General features: G+C 41.4%; 1 protein-coding gene across 1 annotated transcript in view; it reads left to right on the forward strand.

The window, feature by feature from the left end:
- Positions 1-3,498: 3,498 nt before the first annotated feature.
- PDK3 (pyruvate dehydrogenase kinase 3) overlaps positions 3,499-14,820 on the forward strand; it is a gene marked incomplete at both ends in the record, with an annotated part of 49,272 nt that continues 37,950 nt past the window's right edge. The window contains one exon of the mRNA XM_079549153.1: positions 3,499-3,604. Coding sequence (XP_079405279.1) covers positions 3,499-3,604 — 106 coding nt within the window. The remainder of the gene's footprint in view (positions 3,605-14,820) is intronic.

Raw genomic sequence — 14,820 nt, forward strand, 5'->3', positions numbered from 1 at the left:
AGATTACGGCTCTGGTGTTTTAACAATCCAAAATGTTCACTGAGAATAAATCTTAATTGGATAAAACTTTACATGCAAAATCTTTGCTCCCTGAAAATGGAAGCATATGTAACATAAAGGCTGTGAAAGAACAAGATCTGAAAATACAACACAAACGTGACTTCTGAATTGCCTAGATGAAATTTTGCAACAAATTTCTATCAGAACAGGAATGATTCCCGAACTGCTGACAAACACTAATAAATCTAGGGAGACATTTCATTTCTAGTAAGGATATTTTCTCACTACTAGTCATACAAAGGTTCATTCTCCATCCCCGTGACTGCACTGAACTCATGTATCAAGAATACTCACATATGTGGAGATTGAGCAGCAGAGGCTCCTCCACGCTCACTACTCTAGGGGAGCCATGGACTGGTTTGTAAAGGCACTCACTGGAGCCAGTGGATGGGGCAGGGAGAAGCAAAACAAAGAATCTCATGTTTTAGCAAGAGAGTATTTCTGGCCCCCTTTCCCTCCAGCACTAATACAGAAATGCTAGATGACTAGTGAAAACCAACCACTGAGAGTTTAAAGGAAGGGATCCTAGCAAAGTTGGCTCTGCTATACACCAATCTGAGCATTATGCTCAGGTTCCTCAGGAATTTTCTGAGCACAAGTTATGGCAAAGAATTGTTTTTTTACGTAGAAAATACACCCATGTGTTTTGAGCTAGGAAATGAAATGACTAGAAAATGAAGAGTCAGACAACTGACAAACAACAACAACAACAAAAAAGGGAAATAGTGAAATGGTTAAAGAAAATTTTGAAGTTTGTTTTTTTTTTTGTTATTTCAAAGGTTAAAGATACTTTCGAAAATATTAGCTTGAAAATTATTTTGGCCTGATCATAGTTTACAGTAAGATCCTACCACTGTTTATGTTCACAGATATTTACTTCAGTGACCATTCAGGAAACAAAGCTCCAAGTAAGATGACTGCAGGAGTTTCTTTTGACCAACACATTATGAATGTTTTAATAAATAGCTATAGTCTCATCTAAACTCCTTACCTTATAGATGAGCTCTGGCTTCTCATTTCTGCTCAAAGCATATTTGCATCATTTCCATTACTTCCTTCATTTTCTAAATGTGAAAGCCAGTCATGCAAATTATTATGGTATCAATTCCATACGCCTTTTCCTCTGGTTACTCCACTTCATTCCACACAGGAGGATAGCTATTAAATCAAACTCTATTTACTATTCCTTACCTTATATCATTATTTTCTAAATAATGTCATAGACTTCTGATTACTCCATTATGTACCGCAGAGGGATATCTCAATTTGAGCAGGAATGCTGGTGATTCTAGGAGGCAAAACAACAAACCAGTTCCCAAATAAAATCTCTTCACTGTAGCGCCTTGCACAGTCATTGCACACTTCTTAGACGTTTCATTACATGTGCAAAGTTTCTTGAGGAGACAAAATCAGGAGTTTATACTTCACATCTATTGATCTCGGTGATGTTCTCTTCTTAACAGTTCATGCCCAATTTCTCTTTGTTTGGGCAGATTAAGATCTAGATTTACATGTTTATTGGTGTCCCAACAAAGCAATGTTGTGACATCATTTATATTGGGAAAAAAAAAAAAGTTTGCATTTAAAAGATAACTCACTGAGTAACTCTTGTCTTAGATGTTTTCAAGGCAGAAGTGAAATAACACTAGTATTACTTAAAAATGTGAATGGTATATACAATCATGTGGCTTAAATTTTGATGGTGTATTATCCTTTGCAGCTGCTGATGTTCATGCTAATTTGGGGAAACATTCCTCTGTCTGTAATGCAAAATGACACTACTTGGTATCACATAATTCTCCAACTCATTTCATAAGGAAAGCTGTAGATAAATCAAAACCAAATCCTGAACAGTGTGCATCCAGCAAAAGTTAAAAAACAGTTTTTGTCATCTGCCAAAAAATGTTCCAGAATTGCAGAAGATATTTCATTTTGTTAGCCTTGGTTACACTACATGTTTCTTCAAGGCAGTCATTCCTCTAACCTGCAATTCAAGTGATTTTAAAACATTTTCCAACTATTAGAAAACGATTTATACATTAAGTTAGGATTTCTCAGTCTCAAATTCTTTAAGGACAATCACAATAGGAAGGCTGAAGAGAGACTTCAGTAACTGAAGAATCCCTGTTTCTCTTGGGATTCAGTTATGAAATTAAAGTAATATTTCCTATATATTGAAGTTTGCATTAAGCTCATTTGAGAAAAAAATAAGGGAATTTGTGACTTGTCATTTCATGAAATTGTCATAAACGTATCTAAAATAATGATAGCAACGTAGCATTTGTTGGTACAACGTAGTTCTCAAATTCCTTGGGTATACTTTTGGATTTAGCAATCAAAATTATTTTTATTCAGGCACATTTCTCAGCTAAGAGTTGACTTTCCAGGAATTACCAGAGAGCTGAAATTTGACAGAGACAGTGCGAGTTCTTTTTATGAGGAATATTGAGCTCTAAGGGATAACCACGTATAACCAAAGTAGGTCTGGTGGCGTGATGTAGTCTAGTCACAGAATAGTAGAATCCCAGAATCACAGAGGTCGGAAAGACCTCTAAGACCACCTGGTCCAACTATGAGCCGTCACACTGTGCCCACTGACCGCATCCCTCAGAGCCACACATGCATCACCTCCATGGACAGTGACTGCACCACCTCTCTGGGCAGCCGTGCCTTTGCCTCACCACACTCGCCAAGAAGAAATTGCTCCTAATATCCAACCTATTCAAGTCTCCTACTTTCAATTCTTTCTCTCAAACTTCTTAAAACTTGCTCTATTGCACAAAATGGAAGATGTCTTTCTTTTGCCATTTCTGGCTGCAGATCCCATTGAATACTACTGCCGAGGCTGAATTTGAAGCTGAAGCTAACCATACATGTAACGTTTCAGACTGATCAAAAGAAGTTGAACTGCAGGAAATAAATCCCAAATGCCACCCAGACACTGGTAATTCAATTTTGCAGAGGGCAGGCAAGCTGCCATGAGAAGAACTGAGGGAACGCAGCACGATAAGCACGAGGCTTTGTTCGTTATTTTTAGAACAGTGCATCTTGAGTTGGAAGGGAGCCACAGCGACCACGGAACCCAACCCCGGGTTCCACGGCGGACCACCCACAGGTTCCGCCCTCCCTTAGCACGTCCGCACAGCAGCCCGCGCTTGGCCGCTCTGCGCATGCGCGCCACGCGCCCCGACGGTTGGGGGTTAGGGCTATACGCGTGCGCGGCTTTTCGGGGCGGGGCTGGCGCCTGCGCGCCTGCGCAGTAGGGCGGGGCGGAGGGGGCGGAGGGCTCCCTCCGCTCGCCCCTCCCGCCGGGCCGAGCCTGGCCGGGCAGGGCAGGGCCGCAGAACGCTACGGGCTCCGCCGGGTCGTTCGCTCCTTGGCATGAGCGCGGGTGGCTGCGCCGCCGCCGCCGCTTCCTCAGCGCGTTAGCGTTGCGCCATGAGGCTGTGCGGGGCGCTGCTGAAGAGCCCCATCCCCAAGCAGATCGAGTACTACTCGCGCTTCTCCCCCTCGCCGCTCTCCATCAAGCAGTTCCTCGACTTCGGTGAGCGGCTCGGCGGGCCCGGGGCGGGCGGGGCGAGCGGGCCGGTGTCCTCTGAGGGTCCGCCCGCCTAGATCGGGGCGCGCCCGGAGCGAGGCCCGGGCCCCGCGTCCCGCGGAGGCCTCGGGGTGCTCCGTCACGGCGCGGGGCGGGAGGCACTGCGGGGCTCAGCCGCGGAGCGGGGGGAAACGGGGAGGCGTCGGGGGGAGCGCTTCTCACGTGGGACGGGGATCCGGCGCTGAGCTTGGATGTGGGAGTTGTGTTCCCCCTGTGCGGTGATTGGCTTAGCCACAGCTGAAGCACGAGCGTTGACAGCCGTCGTGCTTCAGGAGACCTGCTGGTGGGAAGTTCGTGCTTTAGGAAGCGCCGCTGATGAACAGGTAGCGTTGCTCTGTTGAGTGGAGAGCCGGGTGTGCCTTGTGTTGTTGGAGGGCTGATTCTGATCTAGGTAACAATGCGCTTCTCCTATCTGGGTCAGAGGTTATTGGCTCCCTCTTCTGACACCAGCGCTGTTTACATTTTATTGTACTATAAATGCTGCAGCTGAAGTAAATGGAAAGGTCATGCGTAACACCACGAGGCTTAATATAGTTCTCCTTCATTCCAGTGTTATATTAAAGATACAAGGAGACAGGAAGGAGGTGTTAAGCCTAAAAGCAATTAAAAGTGGAAACAGTGGCACATTTATGGCAGTGGCATTAGTGAAAAAAGGGCTGTAACTACAAAGAGCCAGCAGTGGGGGTGTTCTTGCTGCCATATCTCTGCACACGGGGTGTTCTGCCATTAAAACAAGGCCCAACACCCCACCATGTCCATCTTATCATTAAGATGATAATCTGACTATAGAACCTCTGCTTTCCTCCTCACGAGTCTGACTTTGCATCCCCACTTGTGCCTTTGCTGCTGTGCTTGCCGTGCCTAGCATTTGTGCTCCTCACAGTGTCTTTCTGCACTGGCACAAACAAAGCCCTGAAACTTAAGAGTATTGCTATTTTAGACCTGACATAAATAATTTATTTCACCACGATGTGACCGAATGTTCAATTTGTAGATTATTGCTGAGGAAGCGTTAACGTTTATGAGGCGTTTGAGTTGTGATTAGAGGGCTGTAGAGGTGTCAGTTTTTATCCTAATGACTTGTGTGTTCTGGGAAAACTTCACTTCGTGGTGAGCATTTCCACCATTTGAAGTTGTCTCTGCAGGACTGTTGGACACCACTTGTGTGGCAGCCTTTTCACAATGCTGATTTATTTATTTTTTTTCACCATGTAGTTTCTGTGTCACTTTGAGGTTTGAAAAATGTCTCTGGATTCTCTAGGTGGAGGTAGTCCTATTTCTTCATTCTAAGTCCGATTTCTGTTAGCTGAAGTGCAGAAAACAGGAGGGGCCAGTGAGAGCCTGGCCAGTGCTGTTCCCTGGATGGGGTCCCAGCTGCCATCCCTGGATGTGCCTGTGGAACACTGTGTGTGATTACACTGTGTTTTAGTGTAGTCATATATCACAAGTGACAGGAAGCTATATGATCTGTCATTTAAAACCTCTGAAGAAGAAGAAAAAATACAACTATGGTTTAGGCTCCTATAATCACCATGGGATGTTTTCATGAGTTCGTAAGATTAGAAACTGATATTGTGTCTTGCTAAAACTGTCAGCTTGATCTTAATAAGCCTCACAGCCTGCTTACATCTCCATTAACTTTCTCTCTGGCACGTGTGTTTACTGAGGAAACCTGAGTAGGAAGATAAGAGCAGTCTAATCCAACAGGTCAAAAACAGTACAGTTACTTAACCTGTCCAGCCCTGGGTGTAGATGGCTTTGGATAATTCTAGGTTCCAAGGGAGACCTCAGAGACTTTGAGGAGAAATTTCCAACAAATGCCCTGACGGCAAATGTAGGGACAGCAATTGTGATGTGCTAGGCATGGAAGGCTTGGTCACTTGGCACTCTGATATATAGCGCTGCGTCAGGAGATACAATCCTGCTGCCCGAACTCTGAAAGAGTTCACTGACGGCACTGGACACAAGCGCTCAAGTGAGCAAATATGCCAGGCACGGTGAGATAGTAAAGGTGCAGCTCGATTATGTTTACCTAGTCTGATTGCTTGATGGAAAGAAGAAATTCTGGTTTTAGGTAGCTTCTATGAGCTGACTGATCTTGCATTTAGAAAAAAACAATGTATATTTTTTTGCTAAGCTGTGTAAATGTAGTGCTTGTGTTACAAAAACATGAACAGACTTAAAACCTTCGAACAGGTTTTGAAGAAGAGTAAGCCCTGAGGAGACTTGTGAAGGGCAGTCTGGGATCTTGTTTTCTCATGTATGTTTCTTGTAAAAAGGAATTTGTACTTAGTGTACCGCGCATTTGTTTTTGGAAGATTTTATTTTTAATTTCTGTCCATGCAAAACTGTAACGTGGTCTTTATGCTCTTGATTATGTATTGATTGTGTTGGTTTGATTTTTCTCTTTGTAAAATTCTGGTGAGTAAGGGGAGAAAAGCGTTACGTTTCTTGATGACCAAAGAGTCTGTTCAAACACAGTTTATAGCAATGCTCATTAACGTTCAGTTTAACAGCTCTTTTCTTACTGGGTCAGACAAAGCATGGGTTGTATGGAATACAGATGTGTGTGTAACGGCAGTCTCTATTCCTTTCCAATGATAGAAATTCGTGATGCTATTTATTTTAAAAGTTGCTCAGGTAGCTTAATTAACTTGAACTTCTATGAAAGACAGTTTGACTACTTAATAGCTTGTTAATATTGAAGCCCTATGAAGATAATCCGAAAACAATGCTTGAAGCAGTATCTCCAGCTCTGTTTGTGATGCATTTTCTGTCAAGCTTGCAGCTATTTTCATAGCAGCCACAACTGTGTGAGGGGTTACAGTGTCATCACGGGCTTGGGACCTCTGTGTCACAATCGGAGAGCACAGACTGTCTGTGCTGCTTTTCTTTTTCTTTCCTGTGTTTGTTTTCTCTTTTGGAGACTCTTCTTGAATATTGTTCATTTAGTTTTATTGTTGTAAATTGCATTTCCTGAGATTCTTGTGCAATTTGAATCCTTTGCAAAAGAATGACTTGCCATAAATGTGTTTATTATAAACAACTTTAGACCTTGATTAATGTTAATGTGTCATTCTAGGTGTATAGAGACACCTATTATTCGCATGTGACACTCCCCTCACTTCCCCTCAGACCCTGCCAAAAGAGAGGAAAAAAAACCCAACCCACAAAAAACCCAGCAGAACACGTGGATTTAGATGTGTGCTTTTAAGCTTGATAGTTACTCTGGATGTGATTTTAGTGGATTTCCGAGTTTGCACATTCTTAAATGGCCCTGTCTGCTGTAATTGCTAAAATAGCTTTTCTGAAATAAACTTTCAAACAGAAATGTATGCTAATAACATTCAAATAAATGGATCTTGGTATGCTTGTAAGGCAAAACTGCCAGGGGTGGGGAGGAATATCAGTATTGGAGTTGTGTTTGATAGATCCTCCTAATTTAGGTTTGCCTCAGCTGTGCAAAGCGTGCCTTGAAGGACTATAGGTAATCTGAAATAGCCAGCAGTCCTCATCAGCTTCTTATGTGGATAACTGGTCAGTCAAGTATGTCTGGGAAAGAAGGTAAGTAACCAGCTGGCTGTGTCTGTTGGGGAAGGTAACGTTTCTATGTCTAGCAGTGTCCTAGCACTTTAAAAAAAAAAAAAAAAAGGGCACAGAAAGGCATGAGCTTACTCTGCCTGGCTGGTCAGGGCTGGCTTTAAGCCAAGAGCGTTACAGCCTGACTAGTACAGAGCTGTGCCTGAGCTCACACGTTCCATGCAGCTGCGCAGTTTGGGTCGTGATGTTGACGGTAAGCAGCTGATGGTAAAGATACCGATAGAATGCTTTGTGAAAAGAGTGATTGTACTGAAAAGGCTGCTTATAAAATAATTGAGCACAAATAAAGATACAGGTGATACCTTGTGCAGTTCTCTGATTATTCATGAAAGAGTCACTGTAAGTTTTTTAACTAGTATTTTGTGAACGTATGGTGTAATGCTCTGATTATTGCTGCTCTGGTAATGATGTCCCTGAGATTTGTGAGGGGCTGAGGTTTGATGCATACTATGTGCTTGTGGAGCTTGTTTAATACCAAAGCTGTCTTGACCAGTTGAGCTTCTATCCTTTTTTTTTTTCTTTTTTTTTCCTGCAAGTCTCAAACCAAATGTTTTGGGTGACTTTTGTAATTGAGGTTACACGTGTAGCTGTTTGTAAGTATGGGTAAAACTTAACAAAAGGGCACTCATTCCTTCTGACTTGTCAGATGTTAATCTTAAATACCATGTAGTTTCTAGCAACACTGAGCAAAAATGAAAAATATATACTTAAGGGAGAGGACAGTGAATCATGGGCTGAGCGAGTCCTTGTTATGGAACATGGCTTGGGAGGCTGTGATTTTGTAGGTTATAATCAAAATGTCTGTGGCAGCTGCTGCAAAAACTGGCACTGAAGCCTATCACGAGGACGGTGATGTAGCAGTCGTACCACAAACATCTACAGTGTGTTGCAGTGAGTGCTTGTGGCTGGGGCATGCCTGGAGGTAAAGAGGAACAAATATACAACAGATTCTCCTCATTTTTAAATCTAACTTTTGTTACGAGATCAATTGGTCTGTGGTACCTATCAAACTTGGCCTGCGTCAAGGAAGTTTACAGGCCTGTTCTGAAACTGATAGAAAGAGCAGGCCGGGTACTGGCACTGCTGTTGTCAGTTGTGTGTGCAGTGCTAGGCCAGATTCCTGCAAGTTCTCACACTTTGTGTTGCTGCGTTGGTGGCAGGAGGGCTGTCAGCAATGAAACTGAAAGCGTGCTTAGAAACAAGGAAACTGGGAAGGCAACAAGCAGAGATACACAAACAACCAGATGTGGGGGTTGGAAGTAGAGGCTGAAAGAAGCTGAGTGGCTTTGAACTTAACTATTAATCTTCTGATAGAAGGGTGACCAGTACAGGGTTAGTTTACACAAAGAAATAATGTATTTTTTAAAAACACAGCTTTAGTGGAGAGGTTTGTGTGTCTGAGGCTTTCACAGAGTTCAGTGCTAGAAGAGACTATTAAATAACGACCTATCATTTGTTGCATTGCAGCTGAATTTTTCTCCTGTTGTCTATGCACTGACCCTGAAACCTTATGTTTGATTTTAAGAGCATCTTCAAAAATAAATTCCCTCTTAGCCGAAACGTTAGCCATCAGTATGCTAACCACTGAATTGGATCAGAAAGAGGAGTTCTGGTCAGACATTACTACCATTGTTTTAATCAGACTGGCTTCAGCTCTCATGCAGCACGTTTGGTACAGCTCTCATTGGGGAGCATTCTTGGATGCCTGGAATTTTTTCTCTGTGAAGCTTTATATGCTGGGATGGAATATTTTGTCTTGATTTTGTAGAGCCTTATGAGAATACCATAACAGAAATGTCTTTGGCTTTTCCCAGATTTTTAATAGTATGCCTCTATGTCTTAGAGCTTTAAATAGCATCCTGATGTGAGTTTTGCCTAACTGTGGAACAGAATAACTTTATTTTGGCTTTGTGTTCACATTAAAAGACTCGATCCAGTGAAAAGCTGGTGGTGCATGCTGAATTGTAAATGTTTTTTTTTTTTTCTTGGCCTATTTATTATTTTTTTCTGTATCCAGTCCTTCATTCTGTAGATGTGAGCATGGATGGTGACTTGCTTTATTCTGCTGTATGAAAGGGGGTTTTCTTCGCATGGGCTGCAGCTCAACAAGCAGCTGGGAGCCTCTTGTGATGCAACTGTTCCTTGTAACCTGTTACTATTTACAGCTCTGGCACTCAGTGATATTCCAACGCTTGCCATAACATTGAAGTTTTTTATGGGTCCTGGTGTGGGTTCTTGTGAAGGTCTGCAAGGGTCATTCTGGTTACATAACTTTGTTCAGCTGTTGCTACTGAACTGTGATGTGGTAGGGAGAGATTTATTTGGTGTGTGGGAGTACTGTGTAATATTCCATCCTGGTACCAAATGGGGTTGTTTACACAATTGTCTGTATTGGTCGCTCTTGGAGGCTGCTAGGGATTAAATCTGCTTGCCCAGTAGAGACTTGTTCAGAAATTTTACTTTCATTAATCTAATGCTGGTAGTTTCATTTCTGGTACTTCAGTTCTGCAACATTCTCAAAAAAAAAAAAAAAAAAAAAAAAAAAAAAAAAAAAAAAAAAAAGGAAAAAAAAAATAGTGTTGGATTGAATTTGTAATGATTTTGGTTATGCAACAAGTAACTTCATTTTTGTGAGTATTTAAAACTTCATAAGTCCTGAATTCAGTATTTTAGTATAGCTGTACTGCACAGCCCTTGAGTTGCTGTGGATGGCTGAGCTGCCTTATGCAGGCAATACATTTTATTTTATTTTTGATGATTCTGGCAAAAGAAATTCTGCATCCAGTAGGTTATACCACTAGCTGCTCTGCTGCCTGCAGGCACAGCTTAGTTGTCTACAGGTGAGCATGCTCCAATAGGTGGGATTCACTGTGGTTTTTTCCCCTGCTCCTCAAGTGGCTGAAGCTTCCTTAATCTGTGTTGTCTTTGAGCTGAACTTAAGTGCTCTGCGGTTCTCTGCCTGCAGGTGCTCAGAAGGAGCATATGATGTTACACTGGATGCTCACATGTGCATGTGCTCACACTTTTTTTTTTTTTTTTTTTTTTTTTTTTTTTTTTTTTTTTTTTTTTTTGCTGAAATTGATGTGGAGTTGAAGCAGCCTGAAGTGTTTAAAAGTGAAGTTCTTGATAACTGAGGAATATTGGAGGATTTCTTTTCTTCCCGTTCCTATAGCTTAACTTCCACAAGTAAGGACATAAGTAGACACAGTCTTTGCTAAGATGTAAGAAATATAAGATGATTTCTGAAAAAAATAAACTGGCAAAAGATAAGGATAGTATAACAGTGCTAAGAACTGAAGTACTATTCTTCAACCGAAACAAGAATGTGTAGCATGTATCTTGGGTTGCAGTGCCAATCACAGCAAAGGTTACTGCTGAAAGGCAGGGGATGAAGAGGCAGAGGAAAGAATCCAAAGATAACTTACAGTGTAGCATTTACTTCATTAAAATACGTAATGGTAAAGACTGAGTTCATCTTTGATCTGATCTTCAGGAAAAGAGAAATAAAGGAAATCTTTACTCCCCTTCGTTCCTTATACACAATTTGGATACGCTGAAGTATGTTTGGTTCCTCTTGGCTTAGTAAGCAGCAGGGCTGTTACTTGTGGGGTTCATGGCAATAATCATCAGTGATAGTCCCAGGATTGTGGAAATGATCAGGAACAGTGCTTGTGTTTGAGAGAGGACGAAGAAGAGGACAGTAGATAAGCCAAAAATTAGATGAGTCATAGTGAATTAAATAGCTGAAAAAAAGTAATAATGAAGTAATGCTCAGATAAGATATCAAGATACAAAGCAGTCAAAAAATTGTGTTAAGGCAATAAAAATAGAGAGTGTGGAGTAACCTCAGCATGAGATTGCTGTATAGTTGACGTGCAGTGTTCTGGTGGCTTGACTGTCCAGGAGCTAAGACCCCACACAGCCACTCACTACCTTCCTTCATGGGGCAGGAGAAGAGAATAGGAAGAGCCAAAGTGAGAAAACTCGTGAATTAAGGCCAGTTGTGTAAGTGAAGGAAAGAGGAAGACACAAGTGAGGCAAAGGCAACCACTTACTAACTCCTGCTAGTGGACTGATGCTTAATCTCAGAGTAGCATCTGTCTTGGAAGATGAGTCCACCAGTTATTTCTTTATTGCTGAGCCTGAAGTTGTGCTGTGTCCTCCATCCCAGCATTGTGCCAAGTAAAGGAAAGGAGAAAACCTTGAAGCTGGGCAAGAGCTGTTGAGCAGTAACAGAAATGCTTCAGAAAGTGTCATCAACACTTGAAATCCAAAGCACAGTATCACATGGGCTGCTATGAAGAAGGCTGTCCCAATCTGACTGGTACGAATCTTTATTAGAAAATATTCCACCCTTAACACTTCACCAGTACTCTTCTATGGATAGTTGGTATTTCTGTGGCCCAAAACCATGTAATTGATAATAGAATTTGGCTTAGAATTTAAGAGTTGTTTTATCTCATTCCATACCTGCAGCATTAAAGCAGCTTTTATTGGTGCCAGTTATCCTAAATACACTCGTATTGGGTTGTTGTTTTTTTTTTTTTAAGCTGCCTTTTGTAAGTTGTAAAAGTAGTTTAAAGACTGTTTGCCCTTTAAAAAATGTTTATGGTTCAGTGCATGTTTATATAGTGTCTAGTTGGTGTAGTAGGCTGAAAGGGAGGGTTATTTTCTTAGACACTGAGCTGTGGCTCTGAAACTTAGGATTTTTCTCGTTTTCCTGCTGTTCTTTGTTACTGTTAGAGACTTACATTGATCCTTCTTTTCTCTGAACTTTTCTATGTAAGTGTGACATTCTCTTATGTGTTGCTTTGACCTGTTTAAATTAGTCTTTTCCCTACAAAGAAGTACTTTTATTATTGTATGTGTGTATATATAACAACTAGCACACTGGTTTGTACTTAATACAAAACAAATAACAGTTTTATAAATACTTTCACTGATTCCTTCATGCATAAGTCATCTGCTTGTTGCAGCTTTCATTGATTCTTCTTTTTTTTAATCAAAATCAGATTTAAGAATACAAATAGGGAAAGAGGCAAGTTAAAAATCAAATGACTGAACTGCTACTTTTATCCTTTCTGTGCGTAGAAATATATATATGCTGGGTAAATGCATTCAAGCCTGGTAACTGGTGGCAGCATGGATTAATCCTCTAATCTTTTTGTAGCCTGGTTTGCTTAGCATTGAAAGCGTTTTGTAACAAGATGGATAACAGTCTAGTAAACCTTGCTGAGAATGAAGGGGATCCAGGCCCTGTGTTGTCAGCAGTATTTTTACGTTATTGATACTGTGTGTCTTTGCTCATAGACTTTCATTTTATTTAGGCTGGATATTTGGAATAATTTTCCTGTTAGCATTTTGACAGGGACTAAAAGATAATGCAGGGATTTGTATTTTTGTGAAACAGTTATTCAGAGTTTTGGACCTTTTCCCTTGAGGTTAGTGAGGAATTTGTCAAAGCTGAGAATTTGGGGAAGCTGCTTTGGGATACTCACCTACAGGCTACAGTGTGAATTGAATCGTTTATTGGAGGGAAAGGTGGTGATAAGCTCAAAGAAACAAAATTCACTCCTTTCTGTAGTCAGTTTATTAATAATTGAATCTAATAGAAGAGCAACAAACAAAAGAAAGTTTCTTCACGTGGTGTTTTAAGCCTCATCTATGTTGAAAGCGGTTTTTTAGTCATTGAGTTTAAAATTCTGTGTCTCACTTAAGTGCTGCATTTCTTTTGTCCAGCTTCTGTTTGGAAGCCATGGTGTCTCTTCCCAGCATAGGCAAACACTGATGTGCCACACCTCCTTCCTGCTCTGTGCTGGGACTACTCTGCCTTTTCCTCTTTTGGAGGAGGAGGGCTGATGTCTGAGGAGCTGCTTTCTCCAGGAGGCTCACTGGGCTTGGTGGAGGGAGCCTTTGGGTTATGTGGGCAGCTCGAAGGCCAGGAACCAGATAGGAGCTGTGGTTTCTCCAAAGAACGCTCTGCCTCTTGTGTTTTGTGACAGAAAGAGAGAGGTGAATTGTTTAACTCTCACTTCCAGCTACTCCCCAGTTGCCCCAAGGACAGACAGCCCTAGGCACATGTGAATTCTTCTAAAAACAAAACAAAAACCAAACCGTGGTAATTGTTTGAGCACCTTTGCTGTATCAAGTAAGTAAATAATTAAGTAAGTAAATAATTAAACTGTATTTATTGCTTGACTACCATGTTTTCTCTTAGTGTGTACTTTAGAATACTTATTCCATTAATGCTATTTTTAGATCAGAGAAGCTTATCTTAGAATATTGATTTATCTGTGTTACTTTGTGTTGTTTCATTTAATAACAGGTAGTGGTTTGCAGCTGTTACAAATGGTTGGCTGAAGATCAGTTCCTCTTGGGAGACAGATGCATACCTTCCCTTGGATCATTCCTGTGTAGGGAAGTCTGTGACTTGAGTGACAGTGAAGGGACTGCAGTTTGACTAAGGCTTTGATTGGTCAGTGACGTGTTGTTCATCTGTTTATTCATTCCATTTATCTGTCCCGGTTCAAATCTAAGCATCTTTCCAACAAATTCCAGGCCGTATGGAGGACCATTTATTTTAAAATAGACTTCTTGGAGTTAGCAAGCTATGTGTCCTAGCCTGTGGTTAGTGTAATAATGGTTATGGTGGTTTCTTCCACGTTCACATGTGCTGTTGACATCTCTGACCATTTGATGCTCTGTCCTTAGCTTGTGATAAAATGGCAGTCTGAACTGCCTTAAGCCAGTAGTTACTTAACAAAACTGAATTATTCAGCCTTTAAAAAAGTGAATTTATTGTTAAAGATGAATAAGATGTAAAAGTACAGTCCTGTCCTTAACTCGTCATGTTTGGTGGGATTTTTAAATTAAACTTCAGTCATTCTCCAATTCATTATTAGGACACTATGAATTTCTTAATATTGAGATCATATATGCCAAGAGGAAACAAGTCCTTAAAACACAGTACTTGAATGTAAAATTGTAGATGTTGGTGGAAGCAGCCCTGGAGAGCAGTGATAGAATTTGGGCTGAAGCCCTCTAAAAAGCAGAGGCTGAACACCTAAGGCTCGTGGGAGCTGTGTCATCAAATATGGCCTTCTGCTGGCTATCCCTGTTGGAACATCTATCTGGGTTGTGGCTGCTGTTCTCCAACATGACATGGTAGGTAGGAGAAGGGAATCCAATTTAAGCATAGAGCATTCTTAGAGGCAGCCTCTGGTAGGGAGTGAGTGTTGGTGAGAGTCAGCATTTCTGATTATGGTGTGTGTGTTATTTTTCCTCTTGCTTCATCGTCGTTATTAGGTTTTACAGAGCCCTGTCTTAAGCAGAGCAAACAAATGCTGTGTGCTTTGTGTGGGATTGATGGTTTTAGTGGTTAGTGAGATGAGCGCTGGAGAGTATATTGAAAGTGTCTCTATTCCTTTTGGGAGCATAAATGCTTTTGGAGGACTGAAGGGTGGTGGTTTGCAGCGTTGGCTTTTTTTTCCCCTCTGGTAGCCACAGCTATTGTTGGTATGTAAGCATAGATTGCTTACCTTTAGTATGTAGTTCACACTCCT

This window comes from Tetrao urogallus, assembly GCF_951394365.1.
Source record: "Tetrao urogallus genome assembly, chromosome: 1".
Taxonomy (NCBI): domain Eukaryota; kingdom Metazoa; phylum Chordata; class Aves; order Galliformes; family Phasianidae; genus Tetrao; species Tetrao urogallus.